The following is a 27,653-nucleotide window of genomic DNA, read 5'->3' on the forward strand; positions in this document are numbered from 1 at the left end:
ATAAATTACAGTTTTATAGTCTGTGATTAACCTCCATAAAAGGTAATGTTCTCTCCGGTGATTGGTTCTTGATATGATTGTTAACATACAGTTACTTGTGTACTCTACACTAATGTGGTTGTGTTTTATCTTTTTAATTTTTCTTGTTTTGTGCTTTTAGTTTTTAAACATGAAGCCAGTAAATTTTATATCAGAAAATTTCGTGGATATTTAAAATAAAAAAATTTGAAAATAAAATAATATACTTGTCACCTCTTTATATAAATATTACTAATAGGACAGCTTAGGTGTAATAGGTATTTATATCACGAAAATATTTTGTTTGTTGTTGAGTACAAAGTTACATTATAAGCTCTTAACTGGTAGAGGGAGCATTGGCAAATTTAGGTAAGGGCTAGATGGGACCCAGCTCCACTGCCTATGGTCTTAATGGTGGCCCATTGATAAATGTGTTTTATTTAAAATTAAATGGGATGTAGGGACCACAAAAATTATTAGCCCCTGGGCCCACAGAACCTTTAATCCAGCACTGAGAGGGAGCAATTTGTTTGTTTGGTTTGAATTTCGCGCAAAGCTACATGTGGTCTAGCTGCGCTAGCCGTCGCTAATTTAGCAGTGAAAGAGTAGAGGGAAGGCAGCTAGTTATCACCACCCACCAAGAGCTCTTGGGCTAATCTTTTATCAATGAATAGTGAGATGTACCATGACTTATAGCGCTCCTACAGCTGAAAAGGTGAGCATGTTTGGTGTGATGGGGATTCGAACTCGCGACCCTCAAATGTTGAGTCAAGCGCCCTAATCATCTGGACATGTTTGACTGAAATTAAGTATAAAACTACAAAGAGCCTGCAATTTGCCCTCCATGGGTATTGAAACCCAGGTTCTAGTGTTGTAAATCCGCAGACATCTCGCCGTGCCACATGGGGGCCAAGGAACAGAAGACAACGTAAATACGATAGTAGCAACTATCATGAAAACAATTAATAATGTTACTTTAAAAGTAGACTAAAATATTCAAATTATTTTGTTATTATCCTTCCAACAGTTTAAAATTGTTCGTTTTCAACCACCTCAATTAGTACCTGACAACCCTGAATAATGATATTATTATGATACTGTTCTGAAAAGAGACAAAAGGAAAGATGAAGAGGATTATTAATTAACTTAAAGTATTTGATAAAATAAATTAATTTATATTATTATTTTCTGCTAGTTTATCACAATTATCAAACATATGTCTAAATTGTTGTAGTATCTGAATATGATAAGCATTGGTTTGTTTATTTGCATGAGGACTACCTGAGGTCGACATCCCTAACTTTAAAGTGATAGAGTAGATAAAAGACAGAAAGTCAAAAACAGCCACCGCCAACTTTGGAGTGCTCTTCTTAGACCAAATTAAGTAAGTTGAACTCTTCGCTGATATCACTTGTACATGTACGTCTGCATAGAACGGGTAGCAATATTTTTTGACGTTAACATTACCTTTCTTTCGAGTCCTTTAACTTGTTCTTTCGTAAACTTTTATTATTTTGGACTTTGATTATAATGTAACTTAAAAACAATTCTTCTGTAACTGTAGCAAATGTACTGAAATTTTTATATGATCGAATGTCACATTTACAGTGAAAAAAAGTTCCAAATGTTTGTAGCAGTTGTTGATAAGCTAGAGTGACTACACTGAAAGTTATATATAAAGTGGTAAAGGAACAAATTGTTATACTGTGATGTTTGTTTTCAACAAACCGTCTACTGAGAAATTTGTAGCATCATTCTTAAGTTATCGTCTGAGGTAAATGTTTGCTTTTATTTTCTAAAAAAATAAGTAAACTTAACTTATAGACATTAATAGAGGATTGGCTATTTCTGTTCTCTTTCTTTTAGATCACAGACATACTGAGCTCTCTGTAGTGTCCACTGTTGGGAATTGAACACCAGATATTCCTAAACTTTCCGCTGTTCCACCAGGGAACACAGGGGACTAACTAGTATATTTGTGTGGTACATGATTTTTTGCTTTTATTGAGTATATATTGCACCATATTTGAAGGTTATGTTAACTGGCGTAATAGCCACAAATATCAAATGTTTTATAAACGTCACTGTACTGAAAACTATTTATACGTGTTATAAATTTTAATAAAGTAATAGTTTGTCTCAGAATCTTTAAGGAGACTTGATAATCAAAATGATTGATTTCAATATATAATTAACCTATTACTGTGAACAGTATACCAAATGGAATTGGTGCTTAAAGACTGGGCTGGTTTTGAACAATATGTTTTAAAATGTGAACAACTATCCTAAATGTTAACAAACGTGGACAATACTTGTATCTTAAGGCTGCAAATACCACATTAAAATACAACACTATTCAAAATATCCAAACAACATTGCACAGTACTAATAGAGCTAGCTGTAAAATAAAAGCACAAATAAATTCACTGTTGCAATGTTCGTGTACGCACGGTATCCATCTTTTATACGCCTTTTGGTTGGTCATCGATAAGTTTACAAATTGAAAAGGCTTAAACCTAGGTTTTTACTTTCTGCGATGAAGAAAACGCAAATAGCCGCAATGAATCGTTTTGTGCTTCATAAACAATATCCATCTTGTGCTATTTCGTTCTTCAGATGTTCGTTTTGCCATCTGTTGCGCAATGTCCAAAGACTGCATGAAGTTTTCGGTTCTAGTAATTTAGAATATTTTTGTTTTGTGAAATTCTTACTTAACTACCAGAAGTATCCATCTCCTGGATGGAAGTTATGTAAATTTATGATTACAGAAAGGTTTCTCTGATACGCAATTAATTGTAAAAAAAATACCCATAGAAACCGCAAAATTGAACGTTTATTTTTTTTCACGTAAACCCCATGAACGATTCATCCACAGAATGTAAGGTCGTAGTGGAAAACACAAAACGGCCATAAAACCGCAAAACGCAAAATACAAACCTAAAAACTGTATGTACTTCTGCATGGAGCTAATGAACCATCATATCAATTGCGTTAAAGATCCATCCACACCTTGCGAAGTTGTTTTGTGGACAGAAAATAAACAATACTATTATATATATGCAAAAACCTAAACCCTCAACCTCAAAATCATTTTCTTGTGGAAAAGTAATGTCATAATATTTCTAACCGACGGGAAAATTTTACACTGATCTCAGGAAAAAAGAATTCAAACATTTAAATTTTCTGCTTTAAAAGAGCAACTGTAAGAATTAGTTTTTAACTTGTGTTCAAAACTATACAATGTATCCGCACATTGCTCATCCCAGATAATCGAACCCTGGGTTTATCTCTCAAAATATAGACAGACTACAATGGAACTAACTACGTTATTGATAGAAGGCTGTCCTGACTAAATTGATGTTTGAAGGCATAGAAGATCTAAACATCTAACTTTATATTTATGTTGATAAAATATCAAATTACAACTTGTTGTTTGACTTTATATATTTTAAAGAAGATTTAATGTTCATGTTTATTTCATTATTGAAAGATTTAAGTCGTGGAAAGTGTTACACACTTATAAGAAATGGTAGCGACGCGATAAGTATTTTTGTGAATTTGGATCCTCTGATTGCTTGTTTAAATTCTCGCAAAACAATTCTTGGGGCAGAGCGTGACCAGGTAGTTGAGGCATTCGACTCGTAATCCGCGGGTTCGAATCCCCATTATACCAAACATGCTAGGGCGAGCTGCGCAAGCCGTCCATATTTCATCTGCAGATAGAAAGAGAGGGAAGAGAAGTAGTCTAAAGCATCCACAGTAACTTTTACCAAGGAATAGTGAGTTTTACCATCACAATATTTTTCCGTCACAGATGTTCGACGATGTGCCTCGATCCTATAACACATAGATTGTGAGTCTTTTGCTGAGACAGTGAGTCCACATAAAACTTGACAGCATTTTTTATTTGCTTGGAATTGAGCCCAAATATATACAATTGGCTGTCTGTGCTTTGCCCATCACGAATATCGAAACTGTTTTTAACGGTTTGAGTCAGACATACCGCTGTGCCATAGGGAAGCATCTGAGAGCGAATTTGGATAAAATGCTTGAAGGAGACAAGAGAAATGTAAAGAAAACTCATTATAATTTCAGAAATGCTTTATTTTCATTTTATTTACGCTTGCCAGTAAGTTAAAGAGAAGGCATAATTCACGATATAATCGAACATAAAATTTAGGTTCTAAATTAAAAAAAAAAATTAAATCACACTATATATTTAAATGTTTAATAATTAGCTCAAAGAGCTGTAGAAGAAATTATTATTTTATTTGAAATGGTAATTAAATTATCTCTCTAGAGTTCTATTGCTTGTATAATTATATAACTGCACTTTTCAGGGTAGTTAATTCGAATAAACTGAAAATCATTTCTTTAGATGTCAGTGTTGGTTATATTACACAGAAATAAATATAACTTCAAATACTGACTGCTCTATCTGGGGAGAAAATAACAAAACATATTTTAATATGGGACAATAAATGTCTTAATGATGTTGACAATAATAATCTTAGGGAAACAGATAGGTTCAAGAAACCGGTTTAATACACAAATATGATACCCTATAACATAAGCGTTTTCAATATGAGGACATTTCTTCTTCAAGTACAAAAGTACAAACTTAGATTATTAGCCCCTGAATAATAAAAAATTAACTATTTAACAATTGTATAAACAGTTAAAAATTATTTCATTATGTAAACGACCCACAGAAACTAGAAAAGTAATAAAAAATATATCTACACAGAATGGAAACAGGGTCTGGAAGGTAAAGAACCAAATATTTTAGCTACTACACCACATGATAACCTCAGTCACTTTCGAGAACTTTAAAAAAATAAGAAAATATTATGTTTGTTTTTTGTTTATTACTTGTAATTTTATACAAGAAGAATATCATAAGCATAAGCCAAACATTTTTAAAGAAAATCAGCCGATTTAAACTTCCAACTTATACATCAACCAAAGAACCTAATACTCGTGGAATAGCCCTATTATATCGAAACAATCTCAAAATGATAACTATCCCCCATATTAACATACCCTGTACCACTGAGATCATTATTTTCAAACATACTGACTTCGGTTGTACAATAACTAACTCATACTGAAACACTTTAGAAACTCAGTAACCTAGCATTTATAAATTCCGACACTATGAAACAATAAAAGACTCGCTACAGGTTTTTAAATATGAGATAAAATTCGAAAGTAAACTTATGAAAGTTATTGCCAGTTTGTTTGTTTTTGAATTTCGCGCAAAGCTACTCGAGAGCTATCTGCCTACATCAGAAATTGCAGTCACTAACATTCAACCTCAACTAAACAAATTTAGTGAATACTGCCAAAAATATGGAATTAAAACAAACACAGCAAAGACACAGTTAGTGATATTTTCAAAATCAACGAAACATCAGAAAGTACATACCCAGATTTACATGAACGGAGAGCTTCTCCAGACTGCTACATCTGCAAAATGTTAGGACTAACACATGATTCTAAACTTACCTGGATAAAACATGTAAATAACATAAAAACTAAATTTGGCGAAGAATAAACTATGCTAGAAGTCTAACTGGTAAAAATTATGGAACAGCACCTGAAAACATCATTAAAGTATACAAAACATGTATAAGACCAGAACTAGATTTTGCAGCTCATGCATGGATAAACGTAAGTAAAAAACAACTGCAAACCAAACTACAAACATTACAGAATACATTAATAACAAAAGCATATAGAGTACCCGAAACCACTTCCTCAGAGTTCATGCACAAATACTTTTATACATAAACAATACCACATGGACTTCTGGATAGTACAATAAAATATTTCGATAAAAATTCGAAAAAACAAAAGAGCTGTTATGCGAACTAGACAGGTATTGCATATATGATGAAGAGAGTCTTAAACACCTCTCCCCGATAAACTTATACATTAGATCATTAAGCTAAAATTAAGTTGAAAAATAATAATAAATAAAAATAGAGAAAGAAAAAAATAAAATGAAAAGAAAAATATATGAAGTAATTAAAAAAATAAAACTTAAGAAAAAAGCTAGTGCTAAAATAAAACAGGCCACCTATGTTCTAGACTTATAAAAATACAAAACTGAAAAAACAACATACGTGGACATTGCCCTGTAAAGGGCCTGACTTATGACTATCATTCTGTCCCTCTGTATTTACTTTAAATATATTAATAAGTCCACTAAAACAATGTAAAGGAAGGAGGAAGAGGTCTTGTGTACCTGACCTTCCTGGGTATACAAATTTATATACCCAAACAACTAGAGAGAGAGGGCTATCTACGCATTATTGCCAGTTAGCAAGGACTGTGTAAATGTAAAGAAATGAAGAATAAATTGCAAATGTATTACATTTGTACACTTCAGAATAAATTAATAAATGTTAGTTATTATATTTATACTCACATCAGTATCAGTATAAAAAATATAAAAGTACTTATATCAAACACAAATTACAAAGCCGCTGATAGCAAATCAACGCTATCTTCATATCGTATTTTTCCCTTTAAGCCTCTCGGTAAGATGCGTGAAAACACTTTAAACGTTAACGACTTTAACCCAACATTAAACAAATCAATAACAACATACATTTTAGCGTAAATATTTCATCCAAATATCTCGTGCGATATTGACGCCTGCTAGTCAAAATCGCTATGACTTAGCATAACAACAAAAATACATACTATAACTCTTTATTTAAAATTAGGCATAAAAGCACACAGTGAGCTATATGTGTTCTGCCGACCACAAGGATTGAAAGACGGTGATTAACAATATGAGGCCATTGACATACTGGAGGGTTATGTACTAGAAATTGAAATAGCAGTGTATAAATTATAATGTTATAAAGCTTTGTTACTTTTAATCATACTCTGATTAAATCTGATATTGTTGTATTAACAAAAAGTATAGGACAGTTTCTAGGAACTACCAATCGTCATGGAGTAATAAAGCTTTTCCTACGTTTATAATACATCAACTAATTTCCAAATATCCCTCCCAAATTACCGTACTAGAATTATTTTTTACATGTATGTAAAAGGCATTGCTTTCGATGCTTGCTTAATTTGAAATTATATTTTGTTGAAAATATTAAATACAACCTTTCAGAAAAAGCTCATACGAAATAAGATGTTAGTCACTATTTTCTTTAGAACATTTATTTAATGAATATTTTTACACGAGTTTTTTTTATTCAAGTTTTAAAACTTTCTTTGCTGTCTTCAACTAAATAAGTTTGGTATAGTAGCACATATGGTTGTTCTTGCCATTAAAATAGAAAATTGCAGCAATATCCACCCCTCATAACAACAATTGACTCGTCTCGTTGCTATGAAACCAGTTCGAACTGCGTAAAACGGTCAAAGAGATTCAAAAAAACGTTCTGATAAAATGGATTTGCTTGCTTATGATATTTACGTTAGTCGTATAATTTTGATTTACTCTCCGTGGGTGGAAAAATTGCTACCACTCGAAAAAGTATTCCTACTTTTCGTATGTGGTATGTCAATAATGTTAACTACGATGTATTTAAGACTAATAAGATCAAATTTGTCGAAAGCCATCAAGCTTTTGCGATTTTCACTCTTCGTCATTACATCACTAATTATTGCTTCACTTGTCTTCCAAGTTCTGTTCTTAACATACATACAGAAAATAACCCACGAAAGAAATAACCATGGGTGGAAATTGAAAAGCTTTCTTATCTCAATCATGAACACCAAATATCTTGGTTATGGGTAAGTCATGAGATTCGATGACACCAGATTTTATCGTTTTATAAGTAAAAAATTTACTTGATTATTTCGTGTTAACAAAATTTGCGAAACATATCGGTCTAAAACAAAGATGATATCGTGTCTTTTTATTGGACTGAATGCGTCATCAATAAGTTGTCTCTTTAAACATGTTGTGGAATGAATAATTAATGAAGCAAGTCTTTTGTGTTAATTTTCATAGTTACCGTATATTTACAGAAATGTAATTGCAGTTGTTGGTCGTACGGATTTTTGCAAAGATTTGTATCTATATTATCGATATGTATTTAAGACTAATGTTACATAAATTACAGTAGAACTACTTAACATTCTAAATTTACTTTCTATTATCAGTTATCCTGATTTTAGGAGATGTAACCAAGGTTGCTCAGTGGAAGGTTCATATTTACACAACCTAAGGAACCTTATAATCTACTTTGCGGTGTTTATTGCATTCGTAGGTCTTGGCTTATGCCATCTAATCCTTCGGGTATTAAAGGTGAGATTTTAACTCAAACACTCTAATGTATTATGTTTACTGAGAATCCCTTAGGCGATTAAACAAAACGATAGCAAAAACTTTCATTTGTACGAAATCAGACGATTATCTATTGCATTATTTATTGATGATTAAACATAAATGTCAATATTACTTGTCTGGGCTTTCTTATTTTTTATTGTCATAAAATGATTTATATTGCACCAACGTAATAAAACAAGAGGTGCTAGAATAAAACACGAGAGGTTGATTCTTTGTCTGAATACGATATTCAACTTTGTAGGTAACTTTAATGGTGTAATTAATAACATTCTATACAAAAGTCGAGAGATAATAATTAATCTTTGTTGACAAAAGCATGTTCGTGTGATATTTTAGTAGTTGTTTTATAATACTTTATATTATTTACTTTCTGTTATGCGTATTGGTGTATAAAGACATTATTACGAGTAGTAAACAACTTTACAACTCCAAATCAATTTGTTTGAGCTTAAGTACAAAACTACAGGGTGGCCCGTAAGTCCCTACCTACACCCATGTAATTTTACATCTAATAAAATTATCAGTGGGCTCCCATTAAGATCATGGGCTTTGGGGCTGAGCCTTCTCTAACCTCTACCTAAATACGCATTTGATTACGTCAGAGTTGCAAAATTAATAACTACGTATCTTTACCAGTACGTAATATCTGTTGAAAAAGAGGAAATCAAGAACTACTCACCACTTGGGAAAGATGTCATCATAATTAAGAAGACTGTGTCCACCAAATCTAATAACAAGGAAGTGACAGATAAAGAAACCATGGAGAAGTTTAGAACTGCTGTTTCTTTGAAGGAGCCATATAAAGACAGCAATGACAAGGAAGTGACAGATAAAGAAACCATGGAGAAGTTTAGAACTGCTGTTTCTTTGAAAGAGGCAAATAAAGACAGCAATAAGATGTCAACCAAGGTAAATGAAAAAAGAATGACAGACGAGGAAATTATGACAGTGTTGAGAAGTATTGTTTCTGAGGGAGATCCAAATGAGAAATATACAAAGATGAAACAAATTGGCCAAGGGTGAGTTTGAAAGTCTTGTGTTCAAAAGAATGGTATAGTGGCTTAGAGGTAAATTTGTACTCAGTACTAAAATATTATAGACAAAAACTTCATTTGTGGAACGTAGAACTAATTAATTAGAATGTATTATTTTACATTAATTATACCACTTCATCAGTCAGTTTTCTGTTTTTATAAGAAAATATGTTCCTTTTTGTTTAATTTTTGTTATACGTTCAGTAGCATTTAAAAATCTTTCCCTTATAGCTCCGCAGTTGTGACCATATCTTTGGGGTGAGTTATCAGCTTTGCATACTAATCCTTTATTTGGCCACTTGTGTTTTTTATTGAATAGGTTTAGGATTCTCTCGACATTCCTCTGTTCTCAGGATACGTTTTCATTATTATATGGATGACTGGTTACTGATAGCTCATTTTCAACAGGAGTTTGCCTTTGATATTCTTAACGTTCTCCAGATGATAAGTCGAGTGGGCTGATTAATCATACCAGAGACGTCTTCCTTCAACATTCCTAATATCTGCCCCATTTGGGTGTTTTTCAATGCCCATCTTAGTAAGGCCTAATGTTCTACTCACCGACTTCATTCAATGGACGCTTCAGTTCACTGCATTCTTACTGGTCTCTCCATCTATTTTGCAGTTGTGGCCTGCCCCGACTGCTCTAATCCCTTGTTATTGAGTTGATATTTGAGCTTTTCACAATTAGTAATCTTGCACAGGAACCTTTGCAGTCATCTATTGTTCTTCCTTCTACGATAAACAACGAACTGTTTTTGTAAATGGACAAAATCCACACATAGTCAAGTTTATTCCAGTTTATCGTCTTCATTCGAATTTACTTGTTACATTCATGAATAGAAGGAAATGGTCGATCAACAGGGAGGCTTCGAGGTGTTGGTTTATAGCTGAGAAGTCTTATCATATCAACACTTTGAAGCTTCTGGATTTAGGATAATTTACTCCATCTGATCAGACATCGTTTGTCATAAGTCAATCAACAGTTTTGCAGTGGTTGCGTATCCGAATCATCAAAGTGGGACCCTTTCTCAATATGTTTTATTTTGTTGGACTTTAGTTTCTTGGCCAACACGCAAGATATCCATATCACTGTGAGTCACGTTCTCGGAGTTTCAATCTAGCCGCAGATCATCTTTCTTGTCCAGACAAAAACTATCCAATGAAGTGGTCTCTTGGTCCTCTTGTTTTCTGGTGGCTTCAACTGCAGTGAAATACTCCTTATACTGATGTCCTTACCACATCCCTCAACCACCAACTACTTCTATTTTCACCTCCAGTCTCTTATCCTCTCGCCATGACTATTTGTGCTTCAGTTATAACTGGACCAACAAATACCTATATATATTTATCATCACATGCAAGTTTTTCATTGGATAATTTTTCATCCATACCACTCAATCTCAGGCTCTTCTCATTTCAGCCGTGATTTCCTTGACTTATCCAGCTTCCTCTTTCTCCGTCTATCTTCCTTCTTTTGTAACTCAATCATCAGTGCCTCATCTTGCTCTTCTTGTCCTTCATCTTCATCCTTCGTTTTTACCTGGTCCTTTGTGAGAATTTTTAAGCTTGTTAGAATATGCAGTTTTATTTCTGGAATGTTACATTTGCCCCTCCTCCATGGAATGTTAGTTAACTAAATGGAATGTTTTGTGACATTGGTCTCCGGGCCAGGAGTTTTCAGCCGATTGGACCATTGTTCATTGTATTTCTAAGATTATTACTTGGATTTTTTATTTGGAATACTCTATGGCCTTTGGTTTTCTGTTATCGGTTGGGTTTGTCCCACATTTTCATTTTCTTTCAGTATCATAGGGTATTTACCTCTCACTCCATATTGATAAGTTTATTTCAGATTTGTCGTCCTCTGTGGTTTTTCTTAACTGATATTTTAATGTGGTTCTCCAATGCCTCAATCAGCCCCCATTCAAACCACTTTCTACGTGTTCTTTGTTCCAACTTTTTCTTAATATTTCTTTCATTATACCCTTAATCTTGACGTTGGTAGTCTGATTTATTTGCCAATGATATTTCATTTATTCTTTGTCATCTTACATATCTTCTTTTTTAGTTGAATTGCTCATTATTTTCCAAAACCTAAAAGACTAGGGAGAGTATATTCTACTTTTCTCTGATTCACCTTCCTTCCGTTTTTTACTCTTATCCCATGTGTAAATCAGAAAGACTTTTTTTCCTGTGCGTGCTCTTCAATGTTACATTGCCACATGGTTTCCATCTGTGATTTTCCTTCCTGCCTCTCTATCCCTTTGCAACCACACTCTGTTTGTGATATTTCTTTTCTACATTTTACCGTCTATCTGCCTTTTTTTGCAACTGATATAGGGTTTTGGATATAGTTTGCTTGCTTATTCGTTTCTTTCGTTGTCCTCTCATAGTTTGTTCCAGATCTCTTTTATCAAATTTGACACCTTACTTTTTTCTCTGTCGTCTCATCTTTGTTATTCCCAAGAGGAACTTCTTCAGTCGGGCATTTAGACGATTACTAATACATTAATCTCCCACTATTTGCATGATATCAAATTTCTTCCTCTTTGGACTATCGTATTCCACATGCAGTCATTCTTCAAATTTCCATGTGACTTTGACTTGTTATTTTTTAATTCTTATTTAATTTTTTCAGGAACCTTATTTCCTTTTTCATGCTTATTCTTATTGTTTAGGTCTCATTTTATAGTGAATTGTACCCGACGAGAGTTTCTTTAACGTTTGAAATCCACACTGTTCAGCCATATTGACTTGCTTATTATGTTCCATGGCGATGCAGTGCATACTGCTGGATTGGTTTGGTTGTTTTGAATTTCGCGCAAAGCTATACGGGGCTATCTGCGCGAGCCGTTCCTAATTTAGCAGTGTAAGACTAGATAGAGGGAAGGCAGTTAGTCATCACCACCCACCGCCAACTCTTGGGGTACTCTTTTACCAATGAATAGTGGGATTAACTGTCACATTATAATGCCCCCACAGCTGAAAGAGTGAACATTTTTGGTGTGACGAGGATTCGAACTTGCGACCACCTGGCCATGCTGGGCCACGATACTGTTGGAAAGATCACTTGAAGGTTTTCCTCACGATGGAATTTCTTTACAAATACGCTCGTCTCTGACCATACCACTTACGGCCTACATGGCTAAAGAACAATAGGATAGCTGTCCATCCCTACCATGTCTTGTATTGAGTAAGTCATCATGGTCTGCTTTTAAAATTTGGGTTTTTGTGGTCATCCATTGCACTGTTTTAGGTATTATTATTCCTTTAGACTCTCCACTGTGTTTTATGCGCCTCCCTTTTCTTCTAGTGGAGATTGGTAGTCCTTACTACCTTCCATTTCCAAGCTGGTGGGGTGGTGGATTCTAGGGGCATACTTTTTAATGATTTAATGCCTTAAAATTCTACATAGAAATATCATTCACTGCAGAGTAGGGTGGTGGTGTTCTGCTGGTGTAGAAGGCATAATAACCTCTACATTAAAGCATACAAAAACCAAAGAAGTAAGACGTCAAATTTCAGTTGAACCCATAAATTTGGATCTCTCATCCTACCCAGACCTCGATGTCAGTTGCCAATGGTTGAGTTTTGAATTTAGAGTAAAACCAACCAACATAAGTCCTCATACGTGTATTACAGATGCCGATCTTTCACGCTCAATAAATACTCCATCTGTGTCGTGGGTCATAGTAGAGGTGCTGAGGAATGTTACAGTTCCTTGTCTTCTGCTGTCATTGATGTATCTTATTCCGAGGATGTTGCTGCACCTGGGTTGGTTCTGGTCAGTTTCACTCTTGAGAGAGTTAATTTCTCTGTGGTAGACATTTTATGAAGACTGGATATTGGGTTCCCAGATTGATATATCATTTTGCATTCTTAAAATATGCTCTGTTCTGAAGTCGGGGTGGTTTGAGATCCTCTATGTCACTTAAACTTGAAGAAAGTATGATCATTATCCTCCCACAGTATGTATGTCGGCTCCCAGAAGTATAGGTTTCGGATATAATTCGCTTGCTTGGTGCTGTTTGTCACACTCTAGCCACTCTACACCCACTTGGATTATCTCCTTTGATTTACTACTCGTATCTATCACACCTTTCTTGGATGGTTGGAGAGTATACCTGGTTCAGACGTGGTACTGTCTCTCACATCAACATTTTGAATCTGACTCTTGTCTCCAGAAATGATCTTTGGATGATTTTGACGGATCCTTTTTTCTCTCACACTGGATACTCTTGATAAACTGGCCACATGCATAGCAGAATGCGTCTGGAGAGTGCTTGCAGCTTCTTGATGCTAGCTTAGATAAAATCAGATAGGTCTATGTGTTCGCTTAGGCAGCTAGAACTAAACTGAAGTGGTTAGTGGTGAGCAACTGTATGTATATTTCCATGGAAAGTTCTAGAAAATTCCAAATGGTTTTTGTAAATTCTTGGAAGACATACCACATTCTAGAAAGTTCGAGAAAATTCTTTATTAGCTTCTTAGCACTGAATCTACATGGAATGTTCTGGAAAATGGGTAAATTTGAATATTTCATTACCCAGGTCACAAAAGTAAAGTTTGAAGAGAAAAATAGGTCTTTTTCATTTACATTAGGCATAAGCAATTGGGATATAACACTTTCTACCCAGGAACAAGAAAAAGTAAAAATTTTGTAATGTAGTGTACTTTCTCTTATTGTTTTAGTGGATCAGGAACTGTCTTTACTGCTGTAGCAACTGAGACTGGGTTGGAAGTTGCTGTTAAAAAGATCAATGTAACGAAGCAACTTAGAAAAGACTTTATCATCACCGAACTTTTAATAATGAAGAAATATAAACATCCAAACATAGTCAACTATTTGGATAGCTTTCTTGATGGTGATGAACTATGGGTAAGTGTTTTTAATCTTACCTGTTATAGAGTGTAGGCTAACATACTGTTTTTATTTAATTAATTGGTCAAATTCAAGCAACCCTACAAGTTTAAGAATATTTTTACATATCACCCTCAGAGGTCTGCTTTGTTTAAATTATAGTTATAAATAATACTTGATAGTTTTAGTGTGGGAGGTTGCAGCCACATTTGCTTCTGACACAATAACTTTCTATTTACATTCTGAGCTTCTATCAGTGTGTTTTCTCTTACTAGCACTCTTTAGTTTGTACTTTGCTTTATTCATCTTCCTTGTATGTTTCACATACAAAGTTTTACACGTGGTTATTGAAATTATTTTATTCAGGAAAGGTTAACTTGTTAAATTAGCATATTATACAATACCCTCAAATGCAGCATTATTTACAAAACTGTAAACATTGTTTGGTGTGTAATACAATAAATATTAAATTTTCAGTTTGCCACACAAAATACAATCCAATTTAATATTTTATAAATGTTAGGAATCAGATTACAGCTTTAGTTACCAATATATGAAAGAGCATATTTCATAAAATGTAAAACATCTTTTGAGGTAGAAAAATAAAAGTTAGAATTGAAGAAGTAACAAAAATGTAGAAAAGTGGTCTTTGTTAATTCACGCTTCCTTAACACTTGAAATTGAGTTTATATTTTTTTTTGAACCACAAATCTTTCTAGACAATAAAAATCTCACACTTAAAAAATGTTAAACAACTGATGTTACTTCAGTTCCTACTTCATGAACGATTGTTTGAAGAACTTTTCTGTTTTTATTAGATGTATGATTACTGACAGAATCTTAAAATAGGAAAAATAAATTATTTTGTCTCATTGTTAGGTATAATTTTATTAACAAATGTAAGTGAAATTTTAAACTTTATTTATTTAGATAATAATGGAATATTTAGGAGTTGGCAGTATGGCTAGTGTTCTTTCCAAAACCCATCTTTATGAAAATGAAACAGCAGCAGTATGTAAAGAAGTAAGTTATATTGATTGTTGTTAGTAACTATTAAGAGGTTTTATAGATCTGATGATTGTAATTTATTTTAACGTTTGTTCAACAGTCATCGTACTTCCTTGCCAAAACTCTGGATACTTGAGAGATGACAAATTTTAAATAACATTTCAGAGAGTAATTATGAAGCTCCATCTAGTGTAAACTCTCTGTAGTTCTTTCTAGAGTTACAGAAAGTTTCATTTCCAGTGTATTATATAGAGCACATCTTCAACAAGTGTACAAAATTATTATTAATTTACTATTGGGAAATTTCAACTGCACTAAATATCACAAGAAACTTATATCTGTGGTATTAAATGCATAGCACCTTTTTAATCTTCTATCACACCAGCTGTTAATTTCAAAATAGAGTAACATTAAGAAAGAAGTGATAGTTAAAAAAAAATAGATACTGTGTAAACTTACAAAGTGGTTCGGTATGAAAATGGGTTACAAATTTACAATTATAGAATTGATTTTGTCCAGAATCACAAAACTAATTAAAGTTATCAAGAGTACACATTTAAAAACTACTGCAGGCAACAGTCTAGTCTTTCAAGATTACATGGAAACATGAAAAATCTACTATGTATGTCGTGCAAGCAATATTATGCTAAACATTGTTTATCTATAATAATAAAATGGTGTGTATCTTTGTGTATGCGTGGGCACCATATCTCCAAAAGGAAAGAACCTTGAAATGTGAAATTTTGCACCCTTACTAAGTGGATCTTGATGGTGTGCATCTCTGTGTTAGTACTTATACACCTGTGTATGCATCTTCTTAATGTGGAAAGGAAAGGTAGCAAAAAACCATGTAGAAAAGAAGTGGTACCTTGTATAACAACTTCACGTGTATAAAATGGTCAATATATTTTGGTAAAGATGTTTTCCAATAATGAGTTTTATGTCATGTTGCTGAGCAAGAAAACTATATAGGTTGTAGTTTTATAGTGAAATAGGCTCAGAATATCTACAATCACATACTCATGTAGCAGAGGTGGTCTGAGACCCTTTGTGTGTGTGTGGGGGGGCATGCCATCTCATTATGAGATGGGGCTCATACCATCCCACCAGTAATCAGAGTCATATGTAACCTATAAATTTCATACAAGGAAGCCCATGTGCCTTGGCACAATAGCCAGTCCACCTCCGTCACACGGAACATATCAACCTTAAAACATGACAGTTGCTGGGTACATTCGTTTGTTAAACATCTAATATATAGAGAAGCCAATGCGTTTTGGTAATCGTACTTACTTTTGTCATGTTGCTTAGCAACAAAAGTATCGCTTAATATTGTACTGTAAATATAAAATAAAATATATAAATAACAAAAATGGAAAATATTAAAAACTTCATTTTTCATTAAAAACATTGGTGACATAACAGCAAATACCTTAATTCAGAAATGATTTAATTTTAAAATTACCGAGGGGTAGTCACTCAAGGTTTGGGTGTCAACCTACAGAGCCAACACTTCACTCATGGCCAGCTTGATGTTGGATGTTAGTGTTAGTAAGAACCTTTACTAACAACAGATGTTAAAACAACTAATATATCAACCTAATAACATGATGAAAGTACTTCTGGAAGTTATTAATGTGCAGAAACTTTGATATTTTTGTGTTGTTGTCTCCAGCTATCACAGTATATACATACATATATAAAATATTGAATACAATAAGCATACTGAATTAAAATTACACTTCTCTCTTAAAATATTTAACTTTGAAATAAATTCATATTTCATTTAGATACTCCAGGCAATACAGTTCCTTCATCAACACAATATAGTCCACAGAGATATCAAAAGCCACAACATTTTACTTGGAAAGGACTGGACCATAAAACTAGGTAAGTGTTTAAACATATAATGCCTTAGTGAACACAAGCATTTTTAAGTATTTTAGCTTGTTTGTAACAGTTTCACGTTAACATAGATTACTTGACAATGTATATATATTATAATGCTGAAACATCACGTGATATCAGTGGGTTGCTTGATTATATAAAAAGTAACTTATTAATCAACATAAATTGCATACCTGTAAGTACAAATGTTTCCAGTTCTCACGTTCAGTACAAAATATGTACATTTTATAACTTGATACATCTTCTGAATGATTTCTAAGAGAATATATCCATGTTTTTATTTTATTATTTTAAATAGTTGCTGTTATATTTCATAGTTTCAATATTACACTTTGGTTTTTTATTTTTTTTGTTTTTACTTCAATATCAAATTTGAAAAATATTATTAAGAAATAACTCCCAACTAAAACTTGACTTTTCTAGCTGTATAAAGCACTGAATACTTTTAAATCTTAATTCGATTTTTTCTGTAAACTTAAAACATATAATGAAATAAATCCAACTGTGTAACACAGCTACTTATTGTGCTGTTAATCAATAGGATTGTAACTTGACATAAAAGGAAGATTTTATGTGTACTTACTAGCAACAATACAATCTATGTCAAATGAACTATTAGCCCACATTGTTGCAAGAAATTATCATAAATTATTTTCTGATTTGATACCTAAACGTTTATAAATATATGATACATATGAAGAAAGAAAAGGAAATCTGTGGCAAATCGATTGCAAAAATGGAAATCATTTCATTTTCAGACTGTATTTTAAGTGTTGGATTTAGGTATTTGGTAATTATAAAATTAACTAAATTGTATATTTAGTTGGATTTGACATTATTTAAGGGATTTATATCTACTTTTCGCATGCTGACAAGTTTTATTTGTGCATTTGGATGATTAAATATTTCTATTTTACAGTCAAAATTTACGATAAGAGCAGAAGAAACCTAAATTAGAGTTAAGCTAGTTTTGTAAGGCTGACTACCAGTTATTTATGTTTTCTTTTTCTCTCAAATGGTAACTTAACGTTTGTTTCTTTCCATCACATAGCTGATTTTGGAACAAGTGCTCAGCTCTCCCCAGAACAAAAGAAGCGAACATCATTGGTTGGAACTCGTCACTGGATGGCTCCAGAATTAGTAAAACAGATAGAGTATGGACCTGAGGTTGACATTTGGTCCCTTGGCATAACAGCCATTGAAATGGTCAATGGTCTACCTCCTTATCATCAAGAAAGTGGTGACATGGTAAATGTTGGTACATTTACAACCACTACCCAAATTCTTAAAAGCTACATATTTGTACTTTAAAACCCAATTGTATGCTTTGTCAAGAATGTCTTTCACCAACTACGGAGAATAGCTATAAGAAAAACAAAACAAAAATAACACTGTTCATATTATTCAAACATGAAGATGTATTGAAGATAGTGATGACAGCAACAATGAACATTTGACAAGACTGTATACAGTAACAAACAGTTAATTATTGAATGTTGTGGAATGTACATGTTATATTATTATCTTTCAACTTCTTAAACTATATTTTCTGCAGTAGTATGACTACCATTTTGTTACCCCTAAAATAAACACTAAAACACTAGATAATTCACCCACAGTATTTAACTACTATAAAGGTATACCTTTAGTGATATTTAGACATTATTAGGAAGGATTATCCAAAAATTTGTACATACTGTTAAGTTAGGTTATTGATTTAGTCATCAAGTCACACTCTTTTCCAGGTATTTGATTTAATATCAAAAAATGGAAGACCGAACATTGAAAATAAAGACAACCTGTCTCCAGTGTTTCAAGACTTCCTGGACAGGTGTCTAGAAGTGGACGTCAATAAACGATACACTGCATCTGAACTCTTAGAGGTGTGGTATAAATTACTGTTATTTTACGAGGCTATGTTTGTTTGAGTTGAACCTATTATCCTCATAACACACACCAAAAAAGCAGTTTCATTAAATGTAGGAATTCATTGTTATTACTGGCTGTTCATCTTATGTTGTGAAAACTTCAGCTTACTATGGCACCATCTCATAGAGATAAATTTGATGGAGAGATCAACTAGTATCACATAAAGCTCTTATGCAAACTATCTGCTCTACTGACAATTCTTGGACATTTTGGTCTGTGGAATGACAAGATAACATTGTATATGTGTTATTACTGTTTTTATCAAGATTTATTTGTGGTTTGCTATTTAATTTATTCCTTCTAGTATATACTGGTACAAAATGCTAGCTTCTTTGTACACAGTTAATACATTGCATGCAGTACCATGACACTTATTTCAAGCCCTGAATTTTATCACTATATTCATTCAAACAGAACCCTTATGACATGTTCAAGGTACAAGTGTAGGGAATTCTAAAATAATAAGTAACACTATCCTGGCTCATTTAATTGTTAAAAGTGATCAGTGAATCACCACTATCACTACAGTCAGTAATAACATGGAAGAATTACTCCCATACAATAGAAAGAATGACAAAATATTCTTTTGTCCTAACACTTTCACACAGTACTGTATAAAAAGACTAATTAACCAAACTGTATGTGATGTAGAATATGCACTTTTGTTAAACTAATGTTTTTCTTATTTTTCACACAGCATCCGTTCATGGAAGTTGCTGATCAGTGAAGACAGCACAGGCAACAACAGTAATAACTATGTATATATTAAGAGCTCAAAACCAGATATCCCAATATACATGTTGAAATATGGTGGCTATGAAGACTGGCATCATTCTAGGACAAGAACAACAGATAGATTTCAAGAACAGTAGCAAGTTGAGTGGCATGATTTCCTATAATTCAGTTTCATAGATTTTGAAAATAATATTCATTTTCTCTACCGAATGTGTAGCTTTGTGCTTAATTCCAAACAAACAAACTAAATTATGGAAATTATTTTATTAATTAGTAAATCTTAAACCATATCAAATGTTTCATAGTTTAAAACACAATGAATTTGAAACATAAATAAACCTTTTGCATGAAAAATCTTGGAATATGCTTTCATTGTTAAGGAACTTATCAAAGAGTGCCTTATTGTGGAAACCCAAGAGTATCCTTTAATATCCGAAGATTTGTGTGTTTTATGTAATATTTATAAGTTAACAATAATAAATCAATTTAGAATACATAAAAAATATATTTTTCATACATATATGCACATTATTTCAAGTTGCTCTCTACTATTTGTTTTCTATTCATTCCATATATCTGATGATTCTTTTGGGAAATATATTAACAAAGCAGCTCTTACAGAAAACTTATAAATACTATAACATATTTATCTATAATTTCCTTGTTTTATCAACTTTTTGATGTGTAGGATTTGGTTAAATATATAAGTTATAAATTATTCATTTCTTTAAGTTTCATGCCCTCCTGGAGAGTTCAGAAGTAAACAACAAGAAGAACGTGTCCCCTGTCCCAAGGACCGTCACAGTGGTTATTTTGGATCCTGCAAATGTTCGGCTTGTCCAGAAAGATGATTTACAAACCCTGGACCCTCTTTACGGGATGTATGTAAATGTAAGTTTTATCAGATACTTACCATGAACACTATGAACAACTTTATCTCAGTTAGATTTAGAAACTATATTGCTGCAAGTGCTCAACTCTCAAATAGCGTTAGAACTTCTAGTCAGTATCATTAACAAGTAATGTTATTTTTGTAGTTTAATATTATACACTTCTCATACACAGAGTAAAGATATGAACTTTATACCAAGTTCAGGCAATTTACCTGTTTCTATTATTTAGACAAATTATTTTGCTATAATTTTATTCTTTGGTATCCATAATTTTTTTTGAAACAGAGGTTTCACTGGTTTTTGTTTAGATGTTCGTTATCAGTTACCTTTAAGGTTTTATCTTCTCTTATTTTTTTGTTGGTCTTATTGTCACTTCTGTTATTTTTATTATCACCGTTTGTTCTCCGACCTTCCTGTTTGTTGTTTAAAAATACATTTGTCTTATCTAGCGACCTGAATTATACTTCTCACAATACAGAATGTAAAATACAGCAGAGTGTTGTTGTATTTGCAAGTTATGGCCATCTTATATCTGAATAAATACAAAAACGTTTCAAAATAAAAATATTCTTGTGTTATGGTTGACAACGACATAAAAGTGTCTTTTAAAAGTTTTGTTAAAGTTTTAATTTACTGGAGTACAGTATATTGTATACTTTTAACGACCATGAACTCCAGAAAAAATAAATAACAATCTGCTTAAAATTTCGTTTCTACCGTTCTTTTTTTCAGGAAATATCATTCATAAGAAGAATATTCAATAACATGTGAAACATACATTTATTTATTGAAACAAGCCTCATTTGACAATTATTAAAATAATTTTTAGCATACGAATTAAATGAATTCAAATGTTTGTGATAAAAATTACATTTATCTCTAGATGTCACCTCCTCCCCCAACTCCCCCTTAATCAAGGGATCGCGGATTCGAATCCCAGTCACATCAAACATTCTTGTTCTTTTAGCCATAATGGGGTTACAAAGTGACGGTCAATCCCACTATTCGTTGGTAAAAGAGTTGCCCAAGAGTTGGCGGTGGGTGGTGATGACTAGCTGCCTTCCCTCTAGTCGTACACTGCTAAATTAGGGATGGCTAGCGCAGATAGCCCGAGTATAGCCTTGCGCGAAATTTAAAACAAAGAAATCTGACTTTTAGCATTAGGCCTCTCAAAACATTTGACATCCTAAATAAGGACCCTCTCTTAACGGCTTCACAGGGAAAATAAGTAATATCCTTTTCAGGGATATAATCGCCTGAAAACAGGGGCGATAATTGCAAAGCTCAAAAGAGTGCCCAGAATGGTAATTGTTATGAAACATCTCTTTTCAGGCGGAATTAAAGCATATGCACACATTTTGTGTTATAGCATATGGTTCCCAGATGAATTGACAAGGAGGAAACACACGAGATCAGTCCCTCCCATATTTTAAATTTACTGGTACTTCCCCGAAATTCTTGCTAGGTTTATTAACATAGTTATTATAGTGCCTATCACTCGTAATCACACTGAATTAGAATTTTAAAATTCTGATATTAAATTATATACTTTTCACTCATTCTTTCAGTAAACTGATGTGCAAATTACAACTTTTTGAATACAAAATTTGTATTCAAACAAAATAGGTTTGATCCATGTTGTTTGTATGTTAGTTTAATGAATTTATTTATTGTACGAAATAATTTGTTTTCATTGTGAAAAGTAGAAGTTTTGAAGAGGTGAAGAGTTCGCTCCTCAGTGGATTTATACACTGAAAACCCCGTATGTACAGAGCACAGCTAGCTTGTTATCTAACTTTGTACATAACTATAGAGAAACAAACGGAGGGAACGCTTATTTTTTTTATCAATATCCAAAGGAATTTCTATCTAGTTTTAGGTAGCCAGTGTTTCTTAACTTTATCATTGTAGTCTTATAATCGAAATGATAAGAAACCAGTTTTGAACTGACAACATTTAAAGTCAGTTAACACTTAACATTAAATAACTATGTTCATGGAGTTATTGTTTTAATGAAAGTCTCCCGATGGGACAGCGGTAAGTCTATGGATTTACAACGCTGAGATCAGGAGTTCGATTGCCCTCGGTGGACACAGGAAATAGCCCGATGTGGTTTTGCTATAAAAAAACTATGTGTGTTTGATCATTCGAAAAGCTTTTCATTCTCTACAGTTAATTAGAAAGTTAAGTTCTTGTTTTCTACTCTAAGTAAGTTGTCAAATCTATTAGACAAAAGTGAAAGAAGATTATCTCATACTTACAGTTTGTGGTCCTTACATATAGTTTTCAGATTTTCATGTATTACACGTGAACTGATATTAATAAGTACAATAAGTACAGTTCTATGTAATAATTTGTCTAAACATTTTCAAGATATCTCTTATTGTAGCTGTATTAGTATCAGTCCACGTGTAATAAATGAAAATCTGATAAATTTGTGTTGGGACCTTAAACTCTAAGTGTGAGGTAATCTTTCACTTTTGTCTAACAGATTTGATAGCTTACTTAGAGTAGAAAGCGAGAACTGAACTTTCTATTTGCGGTCATAAACAGTGCTTGTACTGACTTAGCTAATTCGGATCTACTGTTTTCCACCGTAAAAGCTAACTACAGTCAATTATCCTGAATTGTGTCATTGAAAACTAACATCTCAGCTTTTGTTTTATATATTTTATTTTCTTTTTCTCTGATATGTATTGATATATTTGCGATACTTACCAATGATCTGAATACTTTTCTCATCATGGTATTCAGTTGGTTTTGTTAAATAATTCATATTATTCATTTGTTCACCTACAAAGTAAATAATTTCTCTCGAGATTTATCTCTGCTGATCAAACTGTTGTTACTGCACCAAATAAGAATTTTAAAACATTCCCATCTACGTTAATTAAACTGCGTTTTTATCGATTTCGTTCACAAAACGATACGTTATCTTATATATAATTTAATTCTAATGATAATTGAACTGTCTTATCTTGATATGATATTTTTTAACAACCGTCTAATACTAGCTGCGTTACGCTTAGTATTCTCAGAATATTTTATAAATTAAAAAATATTGTATATTAAAATTATCATCTTCAAATTATAATACATCGAACAAGATTTATTGATGTTTATTAATATAGATATAAAAGTGTTTCTTTATGTTGGTTTAACGTGTGTTTGCCCTTGTATTACAAGGAATTATTTGGTTTATCGTCTAATGATGTTGGATTCTCTGTTTGGAATTTAAAACTTACGTGTTGTATATTTATTTGAGTTTCAGTGTTCAATTTAAAAAGTGAGATTCTATTTTTTTGTGTTACATGAAAGTTGTTTTGAGTTTTGGGCTTGTTTCTCCGACATAAAATACGTGGAAGTTGCCATAGTGTATTTTATAAGTGACAGTATTGTATTTGCTTTATTTTTAAAAGAATTTAGGTATTTTGTTTATTGTATTTAGGGTTATTGACTAGGTGAGTATCGCGTTGTTGATTGAGGTTTTTCTATATCACCGTTATTTCAAATCTCATTCGTAATCGCTTTATAACCTACAAACGTCGAATTATATATGAGTTTTGTAATAAAAAGGTTTAAGTTACCCATTTATTATCAAAATTTATTAGCTTCAAGTGGATTCCTCAGAAATATAAATGCATAAAATAGATTATTACAATGAATTATTACTTTAGAGATAACATGAAATCAGTTTCTCTTAATTTTCATGAGAGGAAGTGTTAATGTTGAAGTATGGTATGAATAAGTATTGGTAAACATGTTGACATATTATTATTATAAATGTTACCATCAATGTTACACATTCTAAAGATAAACCCCAGGACCCTTTGTTTGTCCATATACTGGTCCAACTACTCCAGTAATGGGTGATATTGCCCAACTCAAGGTGCTAAGTGGGTCGACATATTATTTGAAGATGTTGATATTGACAGCTGTAATATACTCTTGGATGATGCATCACATTCCATCAGTTGATGCTAAAGATGTCCTAAAAGAGCCTATTTCAGGGTAGTGATGAAGACGAACTCGTAATCTTATTGGCACTCGTATTGTAAACATACACTATCAATGACAGGCTGCCACTGATGTTCATAACAATAATACTTTACAGTTTATAGGGATTAGTAAGCCATACCAAAACAGTTTTGAAAAAGCAACCTGACAAATAATGTGACTCAATCTCATATAAAATAGCGGTAGAACAGAATTTATCAGAACTACTTTATGACACAGATTAACATTTCGTAAATGGTGTGATGCAACCGAAAATTGTTTGTTTTAGGAAAGGTATGGAACAGATCTTTCCAATGTAAATATTTATATGCTCGAATCATTAAAAGATATTCAAATGAGAATATAAATTTTTTTGAAACAAAGATATTTATTGTACTTGAGAGCATCGAAAAATAATTTTGGTTCATCAGAACAATTTGGAAATAGACCTGCAACAAGCCATACGAACACAAATGTAAAAGATAAAACCGCCTAAGTGTTCCAGGCTACAGTACGTAAAAAAATATCTCAGTATAGGAACGAGATAAACCGGTGAGCAATTAAATAGATATGCATGTTTTTGTACACAGACATACCATTCAAGTCACTGATGTAGTAACTATGGATTTCTATGTGATCAGAGACTAGATGGATTATGCAAAACCTGTATAGAGAAGTGGTGAGGCTCCAAAGTTATTTTGATATAATGAACTCAACTTCTGTATACTGAAGAAAAATCTTATGAACTGTAAAGACACAAATCATATCTACAAAGTGTTTTAATAACGTATTATGAATAAACAATATTTAAAATTTACAGCGAAAGGTGTTATATCCCAATATTATTTATCTTGATAAATCTACAAAAAATGAAGTATTTGCTTTTATATTAACTTCAAATGAAAAATTTACTCGGAATGCATTTCATGCAACTTCTGCATTATATGGATATTATTTGATATTTTGTTGTTTGTAAGACACAATCATATACTGATCATTTTACCAACATAATATTCCCAAAGAACCTGTACTTTCATAACTGATATAAACATAAACAGTGACAACAGTTTTACGTTTATCTGTTAGAAATAAAAATTTTGCAAGGGAAACACCAACAGAAATCAAATGTACCTATAGATATAACGTAATATATAAAAGATCGTGTGTAATTTCATAAATTTCCAAGTTTGTGTGATTAGTTTCATTAGTTAACTTAATTATGAAGAACATAAAGAAACAAAAGTCTACTGTTAGGAAACTGTTTTGACACGTTTTATTTTTCTCACTAAAAGTAACATTTATGTTGTTATTTTTCAGAGTGAGTCATAATTAATATTATAACTAGTGCGTCGTGCTCATTGTGAAAAACCTTAAAATTCAAACGGTGACACAAAACGTGCTAAAAAATATTAACTCTCTGTTGTTTTCCCCAGTGTATGTTCCAGCTGAGAACCTCAACTGTACTCGAGGATACCGAAGAGATGCTGACGGGTGTTGTAAGTATATATGTCACTCAATTACTTTAAACTGTTCATATTAAACACAAATAGATGAAAGACTTTTATAAATATTGAATTTTAGTTCAGCAAATACGTTTTTGATACTAAAGACTTTGTTAGAACAATAAAATTAACACTGGGTAAATAAATGCTTACCTATGTACTTTTAACGCTTTCAGACCCATTTCCTCCTGGTCACTATGACAATGGATTCCAAACTTACTGCCTGCCGTGCCCAGGAGGGACTTACATGACATCTTTTGCTGCTAACACCTGAAGAAACATAAGGATAATAAATGTACTACTTTAAAAATTGTATTTCACAAACTAAAATAAAATGTATATAATTGTATTGTTTTGTTTGGCGCAGAGTAACACAATGGATTATATCTGTTATAAGCGTCCTCTAGCCAGAAATAAAGAAATTAAATGCACATAGAAGGCCTTGTAATTTCTAATTTACTGAGTTAATCAATATACAACAAATCGACTGAATTCATAATTTTTTAGTTCTACTGGTTCCACAAAGTACATCTTTATTTTCTGTGCATCTTATTACAACAAAACTAAGTTATATTGATGCATAGAAACAATTTGTTTGATTCAGAGCAAAACCATATTTGTTACTGATATGTCAATCGCGAGGAATCAAATTCCGAGCTGTTGCACTTTAAGTCTGTAAACTTACTGTTGTCCCACCAGATTATCGCAAAAAAATGTTGTTTTTATTAATAAAAGTAGGTTTGAGTGCAGGTTTACGACTGCTCTTAAGCCATAAATATTTAACTAAGTTCCATCAGCTTTTAAAAGAATGTTTCTGATCTATATAATTTGGTGACATTTGGTCAATTATTTACGCTGAAATAGTAGGACTTGAAATAAATATGGACTTCATCGGTAATAAACTGTATAAAACATATCAGTAATCTGAAGGTTAATTATCTTTGTACGTCTTATCGCTTACTTCCTTAATACATGTGTTATTTCTTATTGAAAACAAACTATACTGCTCATAAAACGCCAATATAAGAAGAGTTCCAAGCAACTGTTATGATATTTTTCAATGTCATAAATAGTGTAATATATCTTTATTAATATATCACGGTACTAGTATTACTTAGTGATGATTTTAAATTAAGTTTATGAATATTTATGTAATTTGACACGATTATAAAAAAATTTAAACAGAACTTATGTGAATGTAGTGAAGCAAGCACGTGCTTCTCAGGTGGAACCGTAATCATGGCTGGGTGATCAGAGCAGTTGAGAGAAACGATGAATTCTCATGTTACTGTTCTATGATATTAGCCATTTTCTATTTATAACTATACCTTACTTTGAGTGGGTAAAACATACAGCTTTCTTCTTAATTCTAACTGAAGTTCGCCTTAGAGAAGTTAACTTTCATTTTAAAACAATACACACCTCACTTCAGATATTTCA

The 27,653-nt window shown here is 32.4% G+C and overlaps 1 protein-coding gene and 2 long non-coding RNA genes across 4 annotated transcripts; all 3 read left to right on the forward strand.

Annotated features, from left to right (window-relative positions):
• Positions 1 to 316: 316 nt before the first annotated feature.
• On the forward strand, positions 317 to 2,163 carry LOC143248316 (uncharacterized). The gene is made up of 2 exons (XR_013026898.1): positions 317 to 1,402; positions 1,885 to 2,163. It is a non-coding gene; the product is annotated as an uncharacterized LOC143248316 (long non-coding RNA).
• Positions 2,164 to 7,412: 5,249 nt separating this feature from the next.
• LOC143249029 (uncharacterized) lies at positions 7,413 to 19,915 on the forward strand. The gene is made up of 9 exons (XM_076498222.1): positions 7,413 to 7,785; positions 8,158 to 8,302; positions 8,981 to 9,363; positions 14,074 to 14,260; positions 15,173 to 15,265; positions 17,041 to 17,140; positions 18,210 to 18,406; positions 18,904 to 19,041; positions 19,785 to 19,915. Exons 1-9 carry the CDS (start codon positions 7,439 to 7,441, stop codon positions 19,812 to 19,814), a joined length of 1,620 nt encoding a protein of 539 aa, XP_076354337.1. The 5' UTR covers positions 7,413 to 7,438; the 3' UTR covers positions 19,815 to 19,915.
• Positions 19,916 to 20,169: 254 nt separating this feature from the next.
• On the forward strand, positions 20,170 to 26,651 carry LOC143248317 (uncharacterized). 2 transcript variants are annotated; one of them, XR_013026901.1, is made up of 3 exons: positions 20,170 to 20,713; positions 26,145 to 26,207; positions 26,390 to 26,651. It is a non-coding gene; the product is annotated as an uncharacterized LOC143248317 (long non-coding RNA). The 2 variants fall into 2 exon arrangements; XR_013026899.1 differs by lacking the exon at positions 20,170 to 20,713 and adding an exon at positions 22,485 to 22,752.
• The last annotated feature ends 1,002 nt before the right edge of the window (positions 26,652 to 27,653 follow it).

This window comes from Tachypleus tridentatus, chromosome 4 (genome assembly GCF_004210375.1).
Source record: "Tachypleus tridentatus isolate NWPU-2018 chromosome 4, ASM421037v1, whole genome shotgun sequence".
Lineage (NCBI taxonomy): Eukaryota > Metazoa > Arthropoda > Merostomata > Xiphosura > Limulidae > Tachypleus > Tachypleus tridentatus.